The sequence below is a fragment of the Gouania willdenowi genome, chromosome 6 (assembly GCF_900634775.1).
Source record: "Gouania willdenowi chromosome 6, fGouWil2.1, whole genome shotgun sequence".
Lineage (NCBI taxonomy): Eukaryota > Metazoa > Chordata > Actinopteri > Blenniiformes > Gobiesocidae > Gouania > Gouania willdenowi.
The window spans coordinates 44616479-44642012 of NC_041049.1; the positions used below are offsets into that span (position 1 = coordinate 44616479).

General features: G+C 36.3%; 3 protein-coding genes across 10 annotated transcripts in view; all 3 read right to left on the reverse strand.

Moving 5' to 3' along the window:
* The window catches only part of polr3b (polymerase (RNA) III (DNA directed) polypeptide B), a 39029-nt gene extending 27789 nt beyond the window's left edge, over nt 1–11240 (reverse strand). Inside the window, exons 1-10 of the mRNA XM_028450698.1 lie at nt 11169–11240; nt 10314–10346; nt 10161–10217; nt 10017–10081; nt 9865–9940; nt 6070–6170; nt 5887–5978; nt 5699–5816; nt 2860–2968; nt 910–1032 (exon numbers count right to left, since the gene is read on the reverse strand). Coding sequence (XP_028306499.1) covers nt 910–1032; nt 2860–2968; nt 5699–5816; nt 5887–5978; nt 6070–6170; nt 9865–9940; nt 10017–10081; nt 10161–10217; nt 10314–10346; nt 11169–11240 — 846 coding nt within the window. The remainder of the gene's footprint in view (nt 1–909; nt 1033–2859; nt 2969–5698; nt 5817–5886; nt 5979–6069; nt 6171–9864; nt 9941–10016; nt 10082–10160; nt 10218–10313; nt 10347–11168) is intronic.
* Nucleotides 11241–12809: 1569 nt separating this feature from the next.
* On the reverse strand, nt 12810–18848 carry endouc (endonuclease, polyU-specific C). The gene is made up of 8 exons (XM_028451316.1): nt 18724–18848; nt 18557–18610; nt 18372–18471; nt 18054–18165; nt 17075–17196; nt 14370–14482; nt 14124–14274; nt 12810–13321 (listed from the first exon to the last, which is right to left on the reverse strand). Exons 1-8 carry the CDS (start codon nt 18732–18734, stop codon nt 13052–13054), a joined length of 933 nt encoding a protein of 310 aa, XP_028307117.1. The 5' UTR covers nt 18735–18848; the 3' UTR covers nt 12810–13051.
* A 1346-nt stretch (nt 18849–20194) lies between these two features.
* ppfibp1b (PPFIA binding protein 1b) overlaps nt 20195–25534 on the reverse strand; it is a 32904-nt gene continuing 27564 nt past the window's right edge. For all 8 annotated transcript variants that reach the window (XM_028451807.1, XM_028451805.1, XM_028451806.1 and 5 more), the window contains 7 exons: nt 25416–25504; nt 24544–24666; nt 24341–24466; nt 24090–24278; nt 23497–23655; nt 23312–23377; nt 20195–20952 (listed from right to left, as the gene is read on the reverse strand). In XM_028451807.1, the coding sequence (XP_028307608.1) occupies nt 20869–20952; nt 23312–23377; nt 23497–23655; nt 24090–24278; nt 24341–24466; nt 24544–24666; nt 25416–25504 (836 nt within the window). In that variant the 3' untranslated portion in view covers nt 20195–20868. The remainder of the gene's footprint in view (nt 20953–23311; nt 23378–23496; nt 23656–24089; nt 24279–24340; nt 24467–24543; nt 24667–25415; nt 25505–25534) is intronic.

Genomic DNA, 25534 nt, shown 5'->3' on the forward strand with positions numbered 1-25534 from the left:
CACAAAATAATAACATGAAAAATACAAAAAATATAAAAAATAATTAAAGAATTAATCCTACCATAAAAGTAGCTAAAATAAATTTGACAAGAACATTTTTCAAAACCCTTTTCTGTGCATTTACAAAATGTATTTCAGTAATTTCAAATTTTTAAAACAATAAAATCACTAAAAAAGGATAATCTTTTACATTTCACAGCCAATCCATTTAAACTACAATAAATTAGTGGGTTTTTCAGACTGTTTTAGACCTTGTACAGCCGGGGTTCCCAAATATTCTCAGTATATTTATCTGTGAAACAAATGAAAATAAATGTAAATACATGGGAAACAACTTGCAAATAAAGACAAGATAACAGCTAAAAAATCCAGTAGTCAAATTAAACAATCTAATAAAACCTTTTATTAAAAATAGCATGAAAATACACAAAACAGCATAGATATGCAAAAAAGACCCTAAAAAACATACTAAATTACAGACAAATGGACAAAACAACAACAAATAAGCAGAGACTTACAAAAAAACACAACAGAACAAAAAACCCACAAAATTAAAAGGAACATATACAAAACAACAGAAAAAACAAGACAAAATGAGAACATTTTCAAAAATAAACTAAACCCTTTGTCCGTTTCTTTATTAATGTTCAGATTGTTCATTATTTTAAATGCTGACATTTTGTTAATGTGGCTCTCAGACAAGTTATAATCACTTGTGAGGCCACGCTGTAATAAAAGTTAAATAAAATCTCTGTTGTAGGCTATAAAAACATTTCATTCTTAAAAGTTGATCCATTTCTTATCTACCTTACTTGTATTCCTTTTATTTAAGAGTTAATGTATTTGTTTGTATTTTCATGGATTTGTGATCATTTCTGATCCCACATTACTGCAGGAGTGGACCTCTACCTGAGTCTGTGTGAAGATCTGGGCTTTCTGACACTCCTCCAGACTGGGGGCAAAGCTGGCCATCACATGCTCCTCTGTGCCGATCATCTGCACGATCTCCTGGTCGCTCTCCACTCCCATGCCCTAAGAGAGAGAAACAGTGAATGAAAGCTGCAGACAATAAAAACATTATCTATAGCAGTGGTTCCCAAACAGGGGTACAGGAACACAGTGCAGTGGGTACTCAGGAAATGTTCCCATTTTTTTTTTTGACAAATTCACCACAACCTGACAATTATGACTCAATAAATATTATATAAAGGCTATCATCACACTTCTGACAATAGTAAACAATAATTCTACATAGCAGACCGTATTTACTAACTATTGAAGTTATCACAAAAAAGATGCTTTGGTATTTTCTTCAAAACAATGAGTGGAATTTATTTTAAATGTGTAGATTAAGCCTTAGGGAACCAATACTTATGAAACTAAAATATTTAGCATTTCATAAATAAAATGCATGCAGTGAGGATGCATTGCTGCAATGCACCGCTATTTGGCTGTTAGAAGAAAAAAAAAAGCCACCAATCAGGAGCAAGCATTTCCCTCTGCTGACCATACAACTAAGTAACTGTAACTATGTAACATGTATAACTAAGTAATGTAACTAAATAACCAACTATGTAACGAAGTAATTGATGGTGACAAATGCCAAAGACAAGCATTTCCCTCTCCTGGCTTCTGATTGGCTGGTGGCAAACATCAAAGGATCCATCAGCCAGTACTGTGTGATGAAGTGGATGGAAAATGAATGTGAAAATTGAAAATGAAAAGGGAAATAACTCAAAAAGTTGATGAGTTATTAAAAAAAAACCAAAACACAGCATAATGTGCAGAAATTATCCACGTTTCGATGCCGTACTCGTCCAAATCGGTTGAAAACTGCGGGACGAGTTAGAGTAAGACGGAAAAATAATATTTTTTTTTTGGATGACAATAAGGAGAGGGTACTTATGATATTAAGGAGGGGTACACATGATTTGACAAAAATGCAAAGGGGACACATGGGATGAAAAGTATTGTTTTCCACTGATCTATAACATAAACTGTGAACAACTTCTGCTTTGTAGGCCACGATCACAAAGTGAGCGTACAGCAAGCCGGAGGTGAACTGGGAGTCAGGAGGTCGTGTGACATTTACTTATGGAAATGTGAGGCTGTGGGAATGCCCAGATTGGAGAGTGTGAGTGTGTTCACTCCGACTGCAGATGCAGATGCTTTGAGTTCATAAAGTATCACGTTTGGAGACGTTTGTCCTCAGAGGCCACGACAGCTGTCACATGACATTTCACTGTTTGCGAAGGACGACACTGAGCTTCTCATGCATTGAACAAACAAACAGTGGCACCTGTGATTATGACGACATGTTACCACCACACGCAGTGATAAGCAGACAACAGGCAACACAGTCCCTAAAAGTAAATGCACAAAATGCCTCCAAAAATAAATGAAAATAACAGAGAAATTCACAACAAACACAAATACCCAAAATACTATAAAAACATAAAATTATAGTAAAATATATTAAATTACTCCAAAAACACACAGAACAACAAAAACACACAAAATAAGAGTAAAATACACTAAATGACACAAAAAAGCACACGGAACATCAAAAGCACACAAAATGAGAAAAAAATGATTTACTAAATAATAACTTGAAAACAAAAACCAAAATTACAACAAAAACATACAAAATAACAATAGTGAGGCTGCTATGCATCCTCACTAATGAGAGAATACACAAAATGACAGTAAAAACACAAGAATGACAACATTAATGGTCAATCACATTTTGTGGCCAACACTGATCAAAGCTGCCCATCCCTGCCATAAAGCCTCTATCTGTGTTGTAGCGCCATCAAGTGGACACAGACACACATGGTGTAAATCAGGGCTTCTGTTCACCTTGAATATGATGGCGATGGGTGCGTCCTCTGACAGCGTGTTGTGTTTCAGGTAGAATCGACCCTGCTTAACAATCATATTTGTTCGACTTTTCTTTTCGTGAGTCGAGCTGGAGTGAAACAAAGAGAGAAAAACATCAGCACCACAGGTTTGATGTAAGATAACGGAAAAACTGGTTAACTGACAACAACTCACAACATACTAAATACTTTAGTTAACTCAAATATTTTACAATGAGTTGAATTTCTAAATTTTAAGAACAACATCATATATATACAGGATTATGTTATATATATATAACATAATCCTGATTAACCTTTACCTGCTCATCACGAGGCTGGGGCAGATCACATCAAGTTCATTTTATTAGGCATGGGAACAGCTAAAGCAGTGATTCCCAACCTTTTTTGGATCGTGACCCCATTTTCACATCAATAATTTCTTACTTCTTATTCTTGTTTGTTCAACTATATCAGAATCAGAAAGAATTTTATTATTAATTTAACTTGGTAGTTGAGGCGGAAAGAACACACATCCACATACCGCAGGTGCCGTTTTCGGCGCCATTGAGAAGTGGGATAAGAAGAAGACGTTAAAAAAAAAACAAAAAAACAAACTAGGTCTTTGTAGGGAGGGGCAGAGTTTGGAATCACACAAAAAACTCTTCAGCAACATTGCAAATATTGAAACTAACAGACACAACATTCACAAGCCACTAAACCATAACACGTGGGCAGGTGGGGTGGTGGCAGGGCAAAGAAGGGGGGAGGATTTCCAGCACGTTTGGGGGCGTGGCATGCAGCCACTGGTGCTACTCGACACCTTCCAGCAGCACAGATGGGAGTGGGGTGGATGGAACTCAGGTGAAAGCGAAGACAAAAAAATAACCCTTGCTTCCCTCTGATCCAGTCAGATGATGTTATGACGACCTTGGCAGGTCTGGTTCAGAAGACAGAAGTCCAGGTGGTGATAAGGGAGTGGGGGTGGAGGGGAAGGGGGGACAGAGTGTCAGATCTGCACATTTATCCATGGTGAAGGATAGAGTCACAACCTTGAGCTGGCGTGTGAGGGGGGCAATGGGTGATAAGACGATTGTTTTGGTGTCAGGCTAGCACTGTTTGGGAAACCTTGAATGTCTTGGTCTCAGCAGTAATCCAATAATGTGGCGTCAAACCGTCAACCGAGCATTTATATTCTCTAAGATCTTGGGTTAATGATGTGATGGCTAAATAGTCTGTCCAACTGCATCTATGTTAGATTTAAAAAAAAAAGGTTTAAATGCATAAAAAGATACTAAATATGTAGTGACTTGGTATATATGCACATTTTTTTAGTGCCGCTAATTTACTTCCGTAATTTATTCTGTTATCCAAAGTGTCAAAATATCATGTGGTGCAACTGTCTGGCCATGACTGCTGTATTGAAAAAAATACTTTTAAAGTAGTGTAGTTTTATTCTAGTCCTGTATATGATTTATAAATACTTCTGTTTTCATTTCCATCATAATATTCATGCAAAACTTGCCCGATGAGGCCCATTTCATGAAATATCACGTGGTGAAATCCTTAGACTCAATGACCAAATACAGAGTAGCCAGGATTAGTGACAAGTGGTGCAAGCTCAGATATTTTTTAAACTGAATTTTAATAATAATCATAACTAGATTTATAATTTACAAGGTGAAAGTATAGAATACAGTTGTTTAAGACTGTGTGTTGATTTCATTTGAAAAATAGTAGTTTCAAAAAATTCAAAAATGTATTTTTATTCTGTAATTCTTTTTTTTTTTTTTTTAAATTACTAGACATATCAGGCGACCCCATTTACACTCCAGGAGACCCCACATGGGGTCCCGACCCCAAGGTTCAAGAACACTTAGCTAGAGGCTCATAATTTACCTTTGGAGTGAATGTGTAAGACTTTAAAGGGCCCATGCTATGCTTATCTGTGCTTTAAACATCATAAAAGTGCTATTAGGGCTTCATACACATGCCCAAAGTGTTTTTTCATTGATTCCCTCAATCGTTAGTTAGATGGTGATTTGCTCCTTTCTTACTGCAGGGTGAGCCTAAACACCTCGCTCCAATTTGATGACGCGTTCCCACTTTGATGACGAATTTAACTTGGCACTGAGCTGGAGAAGCCACGCTTCCAGGAAGCTCTCTGACATGTAAACAGAAACGCCCACGAAGGTGAGCATTTCAGCGTTCTTTGCACAGTGTTATGTATGTATTTTCTACAGTCTATGTACGTACCAGTGAACGCCCCGCCCCCACGCTCTGTCTCATGTTTATAAAGCAGCATGAGCTCAGCTACGGAGTGGGTGGGAGGAGGGCGGGCCGTCCTCTGCCCCTACGTCACCGTGCGGGGAGGAGGAAGTCAGTGTCCTGTCTTTAGACACGCCTACTCATGAATATGCATAAGTCGGATGCAAATCAGCCTGTTAGTGTCGAGTTGCTCAGAAAGGGACTTTTCAGAGGCTAAAACTCTGGAAAACAGGCGAATTTGGGAAAATAAACTTCAAATAGTATGTTTTTGGGGTTCTTAGAACAAATGGAGATGGTGAAAAATAACATGACATGGGACGTGTAAATCTGCATGCAACAATATGCAAACTGCACGCAGTTACCGTTTTTCCTGTGATTTCACGTTATATTTTAATCCTTTTTTTATGATTGAGTTTAACTTTTTCTTTTACGCCTGATATATATAATATTTTTGTGTCGAGGTGATTTCTTTTCTTTTCGATTGAAAATTGATATGTAAATAAAATCTGAGTCTTGTGGTGAAACTCCTGCATTTCCTCTGTGGTGAAATATTAAACTCTTCTGTCAGAGACCTGGTGACTGACGCTCCGACTGCTCCCTTCCTGTCCTGCTCCACAATGATTCTGTTCTTGGAAAGCTGCTCCTGGATCAGGATGACCTTCTCCTGACCTTTGACGATGAAATATCCTCCTGTAGAAAAATAAAAAGAGGACGTGATTGGACGGCTGTCAGTGATGACTGTATTCAGTAGACGACGTACCGGGATCCAGAGGACATTCGTTGAGTTTGGAAAACTCCATGGGCGTCTTCCCTGTTAGGACACAGTTGGAGCTACGCAGCATGATTGGCATCCTGACGAAAACAGTGAATACAAAATATTGTTAATGGTAGTTTTTAATTATTTTATGCATTTGTGTTGGCTTAAAATCAGGTTAGAACATACCTCCCAATGGGAAGTGCGTTCCGGATGATTCTCTGACTCCCGCGGGTGTACTCGATGTCCACAGTGATGGGAGCAGAGTAGGTCATGTCTCTGAGTCGACACTGGCGAAACATTTCACACCTTCTCTTTTATTTCACTTTTGAACACTCTTGGTGTTAGCGCTCACAAATGAATCTTTAGGATGATTATTTGTGATAACAGACATAAATGGAAGGGCTGCATTCTCATTGGTCATTTATTGAAACTATTCAGATGTTTAGGGACAAACTCACACATTTACCACCACGGTTCATTTTGTTGACTAAAGATTTTTGTCAACTTACCGAGACGACTCAATTAAAAAATACACGTGTGTGATGACTATATCAAAATATATTGATATTTTCCTAAACTAATAAAATGAGATCATGTGATCAAATTTGTCTGTATGCATTTACAAACATTAATAACATCCCATATAAAGATGAACAATGGCAATTTGAAAAATTAAAAAAATGCTGTATATTCTAGTCAACAGACTGAGTGAGCTAAAATGTCATATGGTTGAATAAAATTAAACTATAACTGAAATCGCCCAGATGACAACTTTTTTACTAAAACTAAAGATTATGACTAAAATTACATCCAAATTTTTCTATTCAAATTAACACCAACACTGACAGGGCTGCTCGATTATAGAAAAAATTATAGTCACGATTATTTTAATCATAATTGAAATCATGATTATTTGTCAACCAAAAAGTTATTTATTTTTTGTACAAAAGAACAAAATATATTCTTTAAACATGAATAAAACAAAACACTTTTTTCACGTGATGTGTCTTTGCTCTAAGTTTTCATCATCAAACCCAAGGTGTTCCCATAGAAGAGAATTTGACTTGCCCCTTGTTCACTCAGCGTTTTTGCTGCATTTCTCCTGCCATGTTTTAGGACCACTAGAAACAACTTTCCTTGTGTTAGCCTGCAGGCTAGCTTTAGCTATGAGAGGGGCGGGGTGGAGGGGAGGAGCTTGCATGTGCATGGATTAAACAACTCAAAGTTAGTATTAATAACATGTGTGTGCCAAGCTTTATTATTTGTAGATGTCCAAAACAGTGGGTTTGTTTTATTTAGTCAATAAAACGTATAATTTTTAATTTTTTTAAATAATCATTTTTTTCTCGATTATGTTACTTTTGTAATCGTTGAATGTAATAATCAAAATCAAATTGCTATTAATTGAGCAGTTTCAATTAGTGCTGATATAGAGTAACAACAGCACTGGGACTTTTTACAGAAATGATCACTGTCGTACGGTCGTTCTAATAAGGAACTGTTTATGTGTTGCCTAACAACAGCCTTGTCTCTTTGCCAGGTGTAGACCTATTTTCTTATAAATCATAATCTCTTGTCACTTAATAATGATACCAAATAAAATGTGCTTGTAGAAGTGTTGTATAAAAGCAATATCACAGGACAGGGAGTCCTGTTGTACTGAACAATCAGTAAATGTGTGATTATCTACTGCAGAATCACATAGCACTCCCTCTCTTGTAATATTGCTTTATTATCTTGTTCAAAACCTCTCACAACATAAATATAGGGCTGCACGAGATTTTGTGCAAAATGAAATGGAAATATATATATATATATATATATATATATATATATATATGACAGACTGAAACCTCACCTACATGCTTTGGGACCATATCAAGCATTTTCATAGTATTTGTCCCATGAAGAGGTGGCTGAGGGTACGGCAAGTGTAGCAAATGGACAGGTCTAATTTCTGAAGCATACAAATGTAAAATGCATGAAACAGTAGTTATTAACCTTCATCCCTTTTTAGCATGTTTGATACAATTTCTGGAAGTTGAACCCGGGGTTTCCACTGGATACGTCTCCGCTGCGACACGGCACCGATCCAGTATTTCACCGCTGTCCGCCGTCCGGTAATTCACACCGGTTGCGTTTGGAGAGCGCCACGGTGCGCTCCGGTTGAACGACTGTGACATCACGAGACAGATCAGTTCTCACGATATTTATATAATTGCGCAAGAACGCAGTTAAATGTATGTGTTATAAACGCAACAATAAACAGATAAACAGGTCAGTGTTCCTAACGAAGGAGTACAAGAAGGTTGGACTCTCTGGATTTGTCATAAACACATTTTTTATCAACAGCCAACAGAGAAGAGATAAAACTGCACCAGTAAAACATGAACTAAATCAAAGTTGCTGCAGTTTACAGTGTAGTTACAGTATGAGAGGAATCAATATAGTGGATGTGAATTTGTTTTCACACATAATGACGTTTTGGTGATGTATTTACTTGAAATATAATCTGAAGTGTTTTATTTTGAAAAGTAACCCGATATTTTATTGCGGAGTACGTGCTTAATATCCTGTTTAGCTTCATATGCTCTGTGCTGATTGATGCGTTGTGCTCCGATATCCGCCAGAAATACAAGCCCTGCGTAAATCATGCGCAGGGCACCGGACTACCGCATCTGGGAAGGATCAGACACGCACCGCAGCGGACCCGGTGGAAATTAACACATAGACTAAAATGGAAACCTATCAGCTCCGGTGACGCGGCGGTGACGTTCCGCAGCGGAGCCGCATCCAGTGGATATTGGGGGTAACTCCCACAGTGCCATTGACGAGATAACTCGTCATTTCAAATTCAAACGCTCAGTGCCATTGACGTGAAAGCTCCTGAATTGCATGTTTTTCACGGAGATTATTAGAAGACACCCTGGTGGAGGTTCCTCATCAATATCTAAGCTGTAGGGTGATGGAGTAAACAACTGTGCCCTGAAGATGACAGCAGCGCACCTTTAGATGAGAGATTAGCCACTGATGCTACCATTAGCTAAGGAGGAAGAAGCAGGAACGAGTGAGATAATGTGATTAGAGTGATAATGTAAAGTATCCAGCAGCTCCAAGCACCACATACTAACACAGAATATGTGTGGACCTGAGTGGATTATTGATTATGTTGCAATCGTGAGATAAAACCATCAACTAACCAGGCTAAACGGGTCATCTCTGCATGTCGGGAGGAGGAGGAAGTTACAAGTTACGTCTGTGTGATTGACGGGGGTAGCAGATACAAAATACAGTAAGCAAAACATTCAACTGTGAGCCAGATAGCTAAATAATAATAATTTTGCCATCAAAAGCCTCGTCTCAGTATTGTTTTTTTTTTTTAGGAAACCAATGTTACAGTTTTCAATAAAGCAAAAAAAAAAAAAAGATGCTTCAAAGTCAGACAGATTTTTTTTTTTTTAATAGAAAAATCCTGTTTTCTCAGCTTTTTGCTCTGAAACTGGTGATTTGTGTAAAACTTGCTCTATTCAACAGCTCATTACGGAAGAACTAAACAAGCTACAAACATTTTTTGATGAAATTAGAGACTTTAATCTTTCAGAATCTGGTGTCTGATTTTAGATTGTCATAGTACAAAATATTCCGTGGGTCTTTAAAAATCAGTCCAAAACGACTGGCACTGAAGGAGGTAGAAATTCTGAAAATGGCTGGCACTGAATGAGTTGATAGCCAGCAAAGTCATCTTAACAGGGAATGATGACGAAACGTAAAGCTGTGAACTCTGAAACAGATTTGTGGAAACTTTGAAACAGTAAATGTGAATCCCTACAGATGGGCCGGTCACCAGTGCAGGGTGCACCCTATCATGCTCCCTCTATAGATCTAAATAAGTTAAATAACAGATGAACAAGAGGCTTGTTGTTTTATAATATATATATATATAAATTATTTATTTTTTTAACCACAATCAAACAGACAAACCTCATGAGGAGAGACCGGTCTGGTGACGTTGAAGCTTTCCTCCACATCGGGCATTCCAACATAAATGTTGAGGTATCTGCAATGAAAACATGCTTTTATTAAACCATTTGTAGGAAGAAGGTGGAGCCACTCAATGAGTTTAAATGACTTACTTTAGGTACCACATCGGATCTGCATCACTGGTGATTTTCTCATTTGCTTTCATAATTTTCTTGATCTGGAATGAGAACAAAGGAACATTAATGAGTGAAACACACACCTGAGTCTGCTCTAGCACTGCGTCCTTGTGTGTGTACCTCAACGTTGATGAAGTAGTTGAAGGAGTCAATGTGCTGTTTCACCAAACCTTTCACCTACACATACACAAAGTGTGTGTAGAAAAAAAAATTTAGGTTTTTAAAATGTTAAAAGAGATTTGTGTTTACGGAATTAAGTGTGTTCAAGTTTACCTTTAGGAAGGCTGGTAAAAGTTTCCATTTTTCCTGTTTAAGAGAGAAAATAACAAATGTTAATCATTGGATTTCTCAGACAATTCAGATGTGAGTGGTTAAAAAATGTTTATTAGTGATTTCATAAATTATAATGTTGATTTTTTTTAAAATACTGTGTAACAAAATCATTGGTGATTGTAAGACATGACAATAAAGACAATCTTATTTAAAGTTTGCATTCCAAGTATTATTATAAAAAATACACAGGACAATACAAATATGTTAAAAATTACTGCAAAAAACACAAAAATGACAAAGATAAACATAAAATGAAATCAAAAATACACAACAGGACTACTATATCACACAAAATGTCAATAACTTGAAAAAATTACACAAAAGCACAATGCAAATATACAAAATAAACCAAACTACTCCATAAGCACAAAACAGCAATAAAAACACACGGAAATGTCTCTGAAAACACACAAAATCAAAGCAAAACACACAAAAAGACAACAGAAATTACTCTAAAAACACACAAAAACATACAAAACAAATAAATAACTCTAAAGAAGACAAAAAAAGACAGCAGAAGGACACAAAAACACACAATATTCATGCTCAGATTGGTTCTCATTCTAAATGCTAGCATGAATGTTGATAATGTGGCCCTCAGATCAGACAATAATGATTTTATGGGGTCCAGCTGTCATAAATGTTGCCCATTTTTGCTGTAAATGTGTTTGTGTCACTCTGTTATGTATGTGTTGTGTGTGTTATTGGTCAGTGGCCTGTCCGTTTATGGATGAGCTTGTTTGTTTGTTTGTTTTTATCACGTGTGTAATCAATATGTTTGTGTTGTAAACTCACCGTCACGGTGTTAACAGGCGCTGCCAGTTCCTGAGGAGACATGTCACCAAACTCTCCCTGCAGCACCTCCATCGTAACACACGAGCCTAGACAACAACACTAACAGCACTAAACAACAACAACTACACACACTATCTGCTCTAACGTGCGGCACCGGAAATGTGTGCAGCAGCGCGCGTGCGTGCTTCCGCATGTGCGCTACCTAACATGTCCGGGTAGAAACGCGACGGCTCAGTGAATTTGACCGTAATAGTATTTAAATCTTCAAATGAACGTATTTTATAACGTTTAATCTAACACTAGTGTAGACTATCCACCTTTTCCTGAGGTCACCATTTTATTCCTGTTTAATTAATAGATAATAGATAAAACACAAATTAATATAATATTAATCATGTCAAAGGAGCTAATTGAAATATAAATCTTTTTTAAATCCTTTCCTCCATCTTTTTTTTCTTTATTGGTAGTTGACGGTCAGCCTGACTGGTTTTTCTAACCTTTATAATTGGAGGCCCGGGGGCCACATGTGGCCCTGAGTCTAATTTTGCGCAGCCCCCAAAGTAAATGCACAAAATGACTCTAAAAATACACTAAAATGAAATAAAATGTACACAATGACGGCAAAATGTTCAAAATGACTCCAAATCACGATATTATTTGACACAGCAAAAGGTTTGAGCAGCAGCATGTATATTTTTTGAGCCATTGAAGTGAAAAACTGTTCTCAGACAAGTCCTCAGGTTGACTTCTATATTTTATTTTCATATGACAAACAATAACAAGTTATTTATGTAAGTAAAACAATCATTGATCAGTACAGAAAGAACAGAAATGGGCAACTTTTATCACAACGGGGGCCACAGAAATGTTATTGTCTGATCAGATACATTATCAACATTCAAGTCGGTGTTTAGAATAATGACCAATCTGAGCATCAATACAGGAAACAACAAAGGGTTTGTGTTTTTCGTGTTGTGTTTCTGTGAATTTTATTGTCATTAACTTTTGGCAGTAATTTTAGTGTTATTTGGCGTAATTTGCAGCTCCTAAGCTGTAGAATGAGCTGCCATTACATGTGAGAAATGCTCCATCACTGTCCAGTTTTAAAACTGCTCTTAAAACCCATTGTTATTCCTTGGCTTTTAACCCAGTATGAAACTCTGCTCTTGTCTTAGTGTCTCGTGGTTTGTTTCTTTTCACTGTTGTATTTTATAATTACATCAGTTTTTATTAGTTTATTTTATTGTTTTGCTGTTGTTTGTATTTATTGTGTACAGCACTTTATGCCAGCTGTGGCTGCCTTTAAAGGGTTCTATAAATAAAGTTGAGTTGAGTAATTCTTTTGTTATTTTTCTCATTTTGTGTAGCTTTGTTGTTTTGTGTTTTGGATTATGTGATTTTTTATTTTTTTTTTGTAATAATTTTGTGTATTTTTGGTATTATTTTGTAAATGGTTCTCTAATTTTGTGATTGTGTGTCATTTTGTGTGTATTTTTTCAGAACGTTTTGTGTATTTTTGTTTGTTTATATTGTCATTTTGTAGTCATGTGTTTTTCAAGTAATTATTATTATCATTAGTTTTTGTTGATGTATTGTGTCTTGGGAGTCATTTTTGTGTATTTTGTTTTCTATGTATTTCTATAATTTCCTATATTTTCATTGTCATACATGTTTTTTTTTTTATCATTTGGGGCATTTTTCTGTAATTTTTGAGTGTTTATGGAATAATTTTTGTGTGCCCACCATAATTAGACTGAAGGCCACAGGTGGCCCCCAGTTGCCCATGTCTGTTTTAGAGCATTCAGTATGATTCTATAGTCCTCACAGGACAAAGCTACAGGACATTGGATGTCATTTTAAAGGTAAAGGTGGGTCGGTCACTCTCAGTGCTGTCGGATGTGTCGGCTGTTGCTGCTCAGCAGTTTGGGGTACGCCGTCCCAAGGGAGCGGCCGTGCCTGATGACCACCAGCTCCATCTGACACTGGTCGATGTTAACCAGCACCGTGGTGCTTCTCTCCGTGCTCATGAGGAAAACGATGGTGAAGACGGCCATCTCAAACTCAGGGCTGGTCCCGATGAAGGCGCTGCCAACAGGCTTGACCAGACCATGCCAGCTGAACTGAAGGTTCAGGACGTGGTCGTCAAGATCTGGCTGAAGGAGGAATGGCAGAGGTGTAAAGATCACTGATATCTTCTACTCAAGTAGAAGTTCTGTTACTTGATTGAAATTTTACTCAAGTAAAAGTAAGTCATACATAAAATACTCAAGTACAAGTAAAAAATAGCTCAATTAAATAGTACTCTAAGTTAAAGTTACTATAGTTACTTTCACTTTTTGGTAATAAATCTTACCATGGTTCCCTTGCATACAGTAAATATCTCATGTATAAACTTAAAAAGGAAGAAACAAAATCTTGCACAACTGGAACTTAATTTATTTTCCACAAAGGCATCTGTATAAAATAAAAGGTTTGTCAAAATGTACAATTATTAAGAAAAAAAAAATACTGATGAAATAAATAAAAAAATTCTCAGGCTCTAAGTATAGATACATTTATGAACTATAAAACTGAGAAAATAACCTCCATTTAATGCTGTTTTGTCACGATGCGTTACGTTTAATTTGGTTGGTCGGCTATGATGTGATACATATGATTGTTGTCTGGTCATTTTTTGTAGATTCACAATATGTCGCGTGATCATTTTAAAACAAAAAAATAATCATTTACTCAGTAACGGTTGGGTGTAGAAATGTAATGAATGACTTTTCTACATACTTAATTACAAGTGAAATGACTGATTTAGAAATACAATAAAAAAAAAGTACAAGTACCCATAAAAACAACTTTATTACAGTGGAGTACTTGTAATCCATTATTTTCACCTCTGAGGGATGGGAATGGATTAGACAAAACAAGGGGATTAAAAGTTGTAAAATGGTGGTGTTGACTCACCAAGTCGTGCCTTCCAGCTTTGTATCCTTTGTAGTCCAACAAGTTGTTTTTCTCTTGCAGATAAAACTGGATCCAGTTGTGAAATCCAACGATTTCCATCCCAGATTTAGTCTCTCCCACAAAGACGTGTTCAAACCCAGAGGAGTCCAGACTACACAGACAATAACAGGATAACAAAACCACCACAGCACTATTAGATCATCATTGACCATCATCAGGGAGGCACCAGATCACCATGTGACTCACCCTGAGGTTCTCTGTCTGTGGTAAAGATGGAACCAGATCAAGTTCAGCTGATTCTTAAACAGCCTCAAGACTGAACTGGACTGTCTTTTACTCACCAGGTACCGATGAGCACGCTGTGGGGAGGAAGATGATCACATTACCAGGAGAGGAACAGGAACAGAACATATTTACTGATAACAAAGAACGCAAAATAGGCACCCACGTTTCTTTTTTCTTTTTCTTTTTTTTGTTGAAAAATCACGATGAAATGTGCAATCTAGATCTAATCTCAATGAAAATTGGAAAACAAAACTTTCACAACTGAAATTTCATGAAGATTGGTCAATTAAACAGAGATATGATTTTTTTTGACATTTTGCCAATGATGTTTGATGTTTTCTGGGGGGTTTTTGAGTCCTTTTATGTATTTCTGTCATCAACTTGTGTTTGTGAGTAATCTTGTTAATTTTTGTTTCAATTTTTTGCAAGTAATTTTAGTGTATTTTTGTTGTAATGTGTGTTTTTGGTGTAATTTGCATAATTCTATTTTGTTTAGGCATATTTGTTTCTGTCATTTTGTGTATTTTGTAAATTATCTTTAGAGTGTGCATTGTTTTGTGTGTTTTTGTGGGGTAATTGTGTGCATTTTTGTTTTGTGTATTTTTGTTGTTTTCTAAATATTTTTCTGTCATTTTGTGTATTTTGTAGTCCTCTTGTGTTTTGCAAGTAACTGATCCAGAATCAGTATATTGATCTGGATCTCCTCCAAAATGTAATGGAATCTTCCGAGGCCCAAGACAGGGGTGTCAAACTAATTTTAGTTCAAAGGTCAAATACAGAGCAGTTTGATCTCAAGTGGGTCACAGATTTTATGCGGGACAACAAATAATTCCAACTTATTGTGCTCTAGTTTATGCTTCTACGTAGAAATAAAATCCAAAATATGTAAGAAACCAACAATATCCAAGCTGATTGGATCTGGCATTTTCCTGATTTATCACAAAATTAGATTACGTTGGCAGTACTATTAGAAGCTGCAGTCATTGACGAAAAGAGCCAAACTCTCGGAACTCTCTCAGGTGGATTCCACTGTGGAACTTTAAGAGGAGTGGATAGTTTGTTTCACAGGAAATGGCCACGCTATTGGATTCCTGATCGAATTGACTAGGAATTGACCAGGAACAGTAGGGCTGGCAGTCATGTTATGACTCTTTTTTGTCCAAATCCATTTAGTACCTTTGAAATAATCTCGCTAATGTTTTAGCTGAAGCTTAGCCGAGGGTTAAAATCTACTGTGATTTCAGAACAATGTCAATGTCATACAGTAGAATTAGAGCCAGATTTTATATTTCAGCTGCTTTAAATCGATTAAATTTAAGTTTCTTTGAATTGCTTAGAGCAAACCTGTTGGTATTGAACATGAATCTAAACACTATCACATAATTAGCATTTATGTACAAGAGTGTTTTATATGATTTTTATATGTTTTATTAAGTGTGATCAAACTGTGAAGCTGAAACCTTCATCACTGATGCTGGTTAGTTCTTTTTAATGGAGCTGTTATCTAAAACACTGCAGTGAAATGGTTTTCATTTCAAGCACAACAAGCACTGCTTTTTCCACATTCTTCCACTGATCCTCTCTGGGAGTTTGAGCCAAGGTCAGCGTTGCATACCACAGCTGCACACAGATGTTCCACAGGCTTTATTCACTGTTTGCTCAGAGCTGCAGCAGCATGACAGGAAGAGAGAAAAAACAAAAACTCCAAAGCCCCAAAGAGGAAAAACACAAGAAAAACATATATATATATTAAAAAAAAAAGGAAACTAAACTTTTGATGAAATAGTTACAAACAAGATTTTAGTTTGTTTGTTTGTTTGTTTGCACTGCAAATGCATCAATGTATCCCTCAGGAAAGGATATCACTCATAGCGTTACAAAGGGACATTCCTGGTAGATTTTGGAAATGATTCCACTTTTCATAGGAGTTATTTATTAGAAGTACCGGTAACCGGAAATTAGAGTAATATAAAATAAGTGATGCAAAATGACAATATCATACTGGGCAGTAACGCACCTTGCCTTGGTTGCCAACCGCCGTAAAATTACACAAAAAATGAAGAAGAAGATAATATCATACATGTTTGATGTATCATATGTGCAATTACTTTTTAATCATTTGTTTTTGTACTATTTAACTACTTTATTAGTGTGTGACCCAATTTCTCTGTTAATTCCCATTGAACGTTTCCAACTTTGAAAATACCTGAAATTTTGCAATCCTAATTGAAATGTTACATTTTTTCCATTGTATTATTGTGCATGTTATATTCAATATTAAGAAATATAAACTTTTCATGGAAATTATTTATTGGAATGAACCTGATATTGGGAGCAACTTTTAAATAACTGATGCTGATGTTCTAAGTGATGATAAAAATATAAAAATATAAAATATCCTACTATATTTAAAATCCCTGTGAAAGGCTAACCTTCAATTTTTAAAATGTCCTGTTAATTCTCATGAAATGTTTCTATCTGTGGAAGATTCCCAGAATTTTGCCACCCTAAATGAAATATTATGTTTTCTAATTAGATTATTTTATAATATTTCTGTTTGGATATGATACAGTTATTTAAAATCACTCCCAATGTTCCCAAGCTTTAAGTTCCCGTTGAAATTTACCAAAACTTTTCCAGCTCTTTGCCACCCTAATCCCTCGTACCTTCATGACTTCTGTTTGTAAAACAGCATCCAGGAATTGATTGATCTCAGTCAGTTCCTCAGTGCTGACGCGCTCGGCCACGCCCGTGGAATGCTCATAGTTATCCAGGAGGTTCAAGAAGCCTGCAGGCACAGATAATCAACAATATTTCAGATAAATACATGTAAAACAGCATAATTGTTAAAAATGTGTACACATGAAAAATACATCTGAATGTAAATATGAAATATAAATAATAAAAGTCAAATCTAAATGTTAAATCTAAATCTAAAAGTTAAATCTAAATGATGAATCTAAATCTAAATGATAAATCTAAATCACAATGTTAAATCTAAATTTAAAGGTTAAATCGGTCGCCAGGTGTAAAGCTAAATGTTCAGAAATTATACAAAATGGGCAGATCAGCGCCTGTCGATCATGAGGCCCCACCCACACGCCACAGAGTCCCCACCCTCCAATGTCTTCTGCGTCCTCTGTGTTTTAATCACTGGCAAACGTGTGTTGACATACAGGATGCAAATCTACTTCTGTTTAACTGTCTGATGGCACTTGTCAACACATTCCCTCGGCTCATGAGCAGCCCGTACATCAGTCATTTCCACTCTGTTGTGTTTGTGAGGTTGGAGAGATCCCAACATGTCTCCCTCTGCCCGTCTCCTCACTCACTAAGCCACAGTCGGTGGTGTGGGCAGGGCCTCGTGATTGACAGGTGCCCACTTTGCATAATTTCTAAACATTTAGCTTTACACTAAATACAGATTTAGCATTTAGATTAAGATTTAACAATTACATTTAGATTTATTTTTCATGGGTATACATTTTTTAACAATGACATTGAATATGCTGTTTTACACAAATTTCTGACTCAAATGAAAGAAAAATGAGCCAAATGTGAATAAAGTGAGCTAAATGTACAGAGTATGTCGGCTATGAAAAAGTTTTTACATTGGGCCCCTCATACAGACCCAGATGCACTCACTGGAGACGGTGGTTATGTTCCTCAGTTTGTCCTCGTTCACACTGGAGAACAAAGGCAGGGAGGCGTGATCCTGGACCACATGGACACCTTGGTTCACATAGCTGGCTCGGCCCTGTAGGGGACACACAGACACAGACACAGACACAGACACAGACACAGACACAGACACAGACACAGACACAGACACAGACACAGACACAGACACAGACACAGACACACACACACACACACACACACACACACACACACACACACACACACACACAGTCTAACTAACGTGTAATGTTGACACAGTGTAAGGAAGGAACAAGTCCACACCTGCACTGAGATATTATAGTCGACCCCAGGCGTCAAACGGTTCACATCCAACATCCAGAGCTCATTGAAGAGAGTGGACAGTTCCTGGTTTACTGTCAGTCTGACACATACAGGAGACAAATATCATCATACACAAATAGATCCAAACAGTGAGGATTCAGAACAATGTGAAGCTCAAACTCTACCTCGATGCATCCAGGCCACAGAAGAACACAGCAAAGAGCAGGAATCCCAGAAACCTGTGGGGTTAAAAACAAACACACATCTGCATCACTAACTCAAACATCTGTTTAAGAGCTTCACACTTTAAACTTCACTCCAGTTAGTGTGTGACAAAGATTAAAATACAGACCTTACAGCCATGTTTCCAGCCTTTTCCTTTCACACAGACGAGTGCAGAAAACTCCCTGTTGTTCAAATACCAGTCCAGTCTCCACCCAGGAGCTGATCTCTGAAGGCTTTCATAGGCCAAGCAGGAGAAGAGAGAGGACCAGGCTGAGCCTCTAGAGGGAGCATGGCCTCACCATGGAGTCCAGTTTCAGTGTTTCACAGGAACATCATGGCTGTGTAGATTCCTTTAAAAAACAATCACTGTATATAGGAATCAACACATTTATATGAGAAACAAAGGATGCACTGAAGAGGTGGACACACACACACACACACACACACGCACGCACAAAAAAAAGCACTAAGCGGCACAAAAAGCAAAAAAACGAGAACAAAAATATGCAAATTCAAAATGAGTCAAAATAACACAAAACACCACATACACAAAATTACTCAAAACATACAAAAATACACAAAATGAGCAAAAATATATGAAGTTACAACAAAAATACACAATTGCAAATCGACTACAAAAATACACTAAACTAAAATATGCAAATTCAAAATGACTCAAATAACACAAAACTAAAATATGCAAATTCAAAATCACTCAAATAACACACAAATTGACAATAAAATACCCAAAATTACTTCCAAAACACCCATAAATACACATATGAGCAAAATATATGCGTAAATACAAAAAAATTACACAAAACAATCAAAAACAAACTCATAAAGCAAAAAAGAAAACAAAAAATATGCAAATGCAAAGTCTCAAAATAACACAAAACCACAATGAAATACACAAAATTAGCAAAAATATATGAAATTACAACAAAAAATAGACACACATATATATATATAGACTCTAAAAATACACAAAACAAAAATAAGCAAATATAAAGTTAATCAAAAAACACAAATTGATAATATACAGAAAACGCCTCCCAAAACACCCAAATATGCACAAAATGAGCAAAATTACGACAAAAATACACAAATTTAATCCAGACACAAGACAAAAAATATACAAAGAAGAAAAACGCACAAAATTAATAAAAAAAAAAGCAAACAAAATGAACAAAAAATAAATAAATACACAAACTGAATCCAAAAACACAAACCCGTTCCATCTTGTGTTAATGCTCAGATAGAACTATTTTTTTGTGGCCTCGCTGTGATAAAAGTTGCCCACGTCTAATTAATCATTTCACAAACATTTCTGGTAGGTTGATCTCTTTAAGTACACCACAGAAAATAGTGAACATACTGTATATATGTTGCAATCTTCTCATTTTTAGGTATGGGTTCATTCAATTATAACTCAATACAAGAGTTGGTGATGAAAACTATCACCTCACAACTTCACTCACCCATAAACGGATCAGTTTAAGATATGATCCACAAAATCAATTATGTCATTACATAAAAAAAAGCTTTAGCAAATCATTCTTTATTTCATTATTTTTTATTAAAACTCACAAATTCCACATATTTAAATTACTTTATTGACTTGTACAGGAGATAAGTATAAAAAAACAACAGCACATGAGAATAATCTTCTCTGGTAGTCCAAGGTTAGCGTTACAAAATGTTTAATTTGATAAAATTAATTGTGGTGTTTTTCTACATTACTGAACTCGCTCGGCTGAATGGTTTTCACTCAAACTTACATCATAAACCTCATAAAAATGACAAAGCATTAAAAGAATGAGAAGCATTACAATACCATAGAACAATATCAAATAGAGTGTGTACTACATGTGTATGTGATATATACGTATGTACTGATAAAAGTCTTTAGCATAGGAAATACATTTAAGGGTTGGTTCCAAACGTAGCAGCTGTTTCCAAGTCATTTTTTCTCTAACATTACATCTATGAAGTCTGCTACGTCTAAAAAGTCTCTTGAATGCGTATTTCTTGTCGACATATATTAAATCTATGTTTGCATTCACGGGACGTCCCATCCTGCTAGTTTCATCCAGAAACCAGCTGAAAAATGAGCCGCTGCCTCGTCCCACAGACATGACGGAGGTTTTAAACGGACACATTAATACTTGTGGCTGCTTGGATTTAACACTACAAAGGAGAGTATTCAGGAGCGTTTCTTGTCCTGGTTTGCGTTGGGACACACGTGTGTGCGGGCGGAGAGGAGCGGCACTCATGCGTTGGATTCTTCGTCTGTAACGCTGGGATTTGGTGAGTTTGACATTTCTTTGAAAAATTCATCATCCTTCAGCATGCTCTGAGAAAAACAAACAAAAAGAGGAGGAAATGAACACACATTCAATACTTTGAAACCAATTAATGCAGAAATGGACAAGTGATATCATGATGAGGCCACAAACATGTGATCGCCTGATCCAAGGGTCATGTCAGCATTTTGAATTATGACAAATCTGAGCATTAACACAGGAAAGAACAAAGTTTGTGTGTCACTGTCTTTATTTTTATGTGTTTTTGTTCTTGTGTTTACGTATGTTGTCATTTTTTATTTTTACTGTTTTTTGTGTTGTTTTCTTGCCATTTTGTGGATTTTTCTTGTCATTTTGTGTGTTTCAAATCATTTCGTGTAATTGTTTTTCTCATTTCATGTGTTTTCATTGCCTCTTTGTATATTTTTCAATTATTTATTTGAAGTTGTGTTTGTGTATTCTTGTTATATTTTTGTGAACGTTTCTATAAGCAATGAATAAAACAATGATGCTGTCCCAACAACATAATAATTCAGGATTAAGACAAATAAATCTAAAATGTTATTTTACAAAAGAGTTTGCGTACCGGTAGGTATTTTTGTAGTTTTTTTTGGTATATTTTTCTGTTATTCTGAATATATATATTTTGTGTGTGTGCTTTTAGACTTGTTTTTTTGTATATTTTTTTGTTTTGCATATTTTCCATTTTTTGGTTTATGGAGTAATTTTTGTTGTCCTTTTTGTGTATTTTTCTGTAATGTTCTAGTTTAAAAAAAAAAAAATATATATATATATATATATATATATATATATATATATTGTGCATTTTTTTTGTCATTTTGTGTGTTTTACTTTGTGTGGCAGGTATAAAATTAGATCAAGGGCCGCCACTTGCTAATGTCTAAAATAATGTTAATAACTTTAATCAGAGAATATGATGTGAATCTAATGATTTATTTTTCTACCGTTAGAATATGAATGTAATATTTTCACCAGCGTTTATTTATTTGTTTATGTGTCTGTTATCAGGATTACGTCAAAACTATTAAACAGATTTTGACAAAATTTTAACCAAAAAAAAAAACTTTATACAATGGAAGACTTCATCAAACTTTGGAGAGGATTTGGATCAATTGAATTCAACCAATTCAATCATTTTAATCCGACTGATTCTGGATCAGTTTCAAAAATGAAAAAAATCCCCATTTGTTATCACTGGTGAAATTTTTAAATTAATATCTCGCTTCAAAATTGACTGATTGTGATGAAAACGTGACTCATTTACTTTAGGTTGGTTTCTCAGTTATCCCGATGAGTTTCCTCTAGATTGCATATTTCACTGCGATTTAAAAAACAAAAAATGTGCGTGTCCGTACATTTGGACCGACTGTATGTCTTGATCTGCCCTCCATCCAAGACTTATACCTGTCCAGGGTCAGGAAACGGGCAGGTAGCATCACTGCAGACCCCTCACACCCTGCACACAATCTGTTTAAACTCCTCCCCTCTGGCAGACGCTACAGATCACTGTACGCCAAAACAACCCGCCATAAAAACAGTTTCTTCCCCCAGGCTGTCACTCTGATCAACACTAAACAGTCAAAGAGTGTCAGTCCTGTTTCTGTGGAAAAACCCTGGAACCAAACATAACAACCCTGGATCAATCTGACACTGAGAATGTTCATGTACATACCTTTAATTTAAATGTTCTCCTGCACTACTTATCAATGCTCTACTGCACTATTTTCCTTTTATTATTATTATATTTTATTATTATCTTTCTTTTCTATTATTTTTTTCCTTCTTTTTATCTTATTTTTTTTTTATTTTTTTTTTGTATTTGTTTATTTTTTTTATACTATTATTATTATTATTATTATTATTATTATTATTATTATTATCATCTTGTTATTTGCACATTCTAGTCTAACTACCGTTTATATTTATACTTATGTTTATACTTATTATCATCTCTTCTAGTTGATTGTTTATTATTGAATGTTTCACTATTGGAGAGAGCACAGTTGACCGAGTCAAATTCCTCGTGTGTACAACATACACTTGGCCAATAAAGATGATTCTGATTCTGATTCTGATAATTCTTCCAGTATTTAAAGTGTGAATGATCATGATACCATGATCAGGATCATTGATCCAGATAACTGCTGATATCTGGAAAAAAGGAGATTTGAAGCTTAGTGGAGGTTTGTGCTCTTCTCTCTAGTGCTGTGTTCTGTATTCTCTCTGTATTTTTTGGCGTCATTTTGTGCTTTTACTTTCAGGGCCCACATTAAATTAGATCAAGGGCCGCATGTCGGCACCGGGCCACCAGCTGTCCACGTCTGCGTTGACGTCATTAACTTTAATCAGTGAACAGTCCATGAATCGAGTTAATTCTTTAGATTTTACCGTCAGATTCTGAATGCCCTCTGAAAAAGCTCCGATCTGTCTCACAGTTCCTTCAGAATCGTCCATCTGTGAACGATATGGAACAAAAATTAAACCCTCAGCCAGTAGTAAAGCAACAACAAGACTCACTTAAAAACCAACACACACACACAGACACAGACACAGACACACACACAGACGCTTACCTGCTCCAACCTGTCCAGATCATCTTCATAAATTTGGAGCTCAAAACCTTTCTGGAAACTTTGTCCCTTTGGCATTTCCACATCCATCGGACACACGTACTCCTCGCTGTCCTCGGACTTTTTCTTCCTGCCAAAGTTTCCGAACGACATCTTCTTTGGCTGGTTCAAACAGAGAGGAGAAGCCATAAGCCAACTTTTTTTGGGTCGTAATCCCATTTTTATATCACTCATTTCTGGCAAACCCAGAGACTTCTTTTTTTTTAAAAAATGACTTTTTTGATAATGTTTGTGATATAGTGTTACGAGTAGCAGTATAGTGACGAGATGTGCCAGCTCAGATATTTTTATATTGTAATTTTTTTTACGAGATTTATATTTGAGGAAGTGAAAGTACAGATTTTTTTGAGATTGTGTGATAGTGTTTTAATTTGAAAATAATAAAAATTACAAAATATTATATTTATTATATATTTATTTATTTTTTATACTGTATTTTTTTAAACTAGATTAAAATTTGAGGAAGTGAAAGTACAGAATACAGTTGGTTGAGATTGTGTGATGTTATTTTAATTTGAAAAACACTGGTGCGCTACCTTGACTTTGGTGGTTGCAGTTAGCAGAGTGTAATCAGGGTTTTCCAGGCATTCCTGTTTGAGCTGCTGGGCCTCTGAGCCAATGAGGAGGGTGAAATGTGTGGCGAGGTGCCGACGCAGCAGACTCTTGTTGGGAGGGATGTTCAACAGCAACGCCATGGTCTCCACATTGAACCGCGGCTCCAGAACCTAAACAGGAAGCAGACCTTTTAGACTCAAACATCTGAGGAAGAGAATCCCATGACTCTCACCATCAGACCGCCGTGCACGCCGCTGCCTCTCAGATTGGGAGCATATTCAGCCAGATCCACGGAGCGCAGCCACTCCATCACTCTGTGGTTTGTCCACTGGGAAATCTCTCCTGGTGAAATGTTGTTCTAATGATAAGAGGAAAACAGGCGTTAGAGTGAAGAGCAGGTTTCTGAAATGTGTTAAATCAAGTCCCTGAATGCACCTCGTCTGACGGCCTGCGTCTCAAACAGTTGGGCTCGTAGTTGTTGAGTCTGAGAACCTGAATCGCTCGCTTGATGCTAAGGTGATGCAAGACACTCCCCACCTTCAGAGAAAGTAGGTCGTCCTAAAAGAAAAAGTCAAAACATCATCAAAAGCTGGTTATAAAATGGAAACAAAGAAAAAACAATGTATTAAAAGCTGGTGTCATTCTATATATATTTTTATCTCGTTTTGTGTGCTATTTTTTCTCATTTTTGTGTGTTTTTGGAGCCATTATGTGCAAATGTGTTGTCCTTTTGTGTATTCTTCTGTAATTTTGTGTTTCTGAAATCCTTTTTTTCTATCATTCATTTTTTTGCATTCTTTTTGTGTTTAACGCAGCATCAGAGCCACAGAGTGCACCCAAAATGAGGAATAGAAATGTGCAAGCCATAATAAGTGAAACTGATCAGAGTTTCCATTTATTCTCCAATTAATATTATACAATCTCATTAATTGAAGCATCAACACTTCTTATTCCTTCCTTCCTTCCTACTTTTCCTGTAACAACAGTGTTGTTTTTGGTCTAAATTATTGATTTTAATTCTTCATATTTTTAAAGACCTATTCCTCACTTGTGACATAAGTCGCTCTGCACAGTTTCTCTGTGTTTGTGATTAGTCTGACGCTACGATCTCAGCCCCTTTTTTATGAGCGTGCACGTAGCCAGGCTGAAATCACCTGGGTTAAGAGAACATGTTGATAACCTGCTTCATAGTACAGCTGCTCTGTGAAGGAGAATGTTTGATTAAGTGATATCCAGGTTTTATATATATATATATCGAGCTTCGTAGTACAGGCCTGAGATGATAGTAAAGTCATCTGGTGTCTCACCACTGTCATGTAGTGCAGCATGCGACCATCCACCCGTCCCTCATCAAACTGGGTTTTATACTGAGGAAGCCCGATGTCATCCAGCCACCCTGAGAGGAAGCACAAAGTTACTAAGTTTG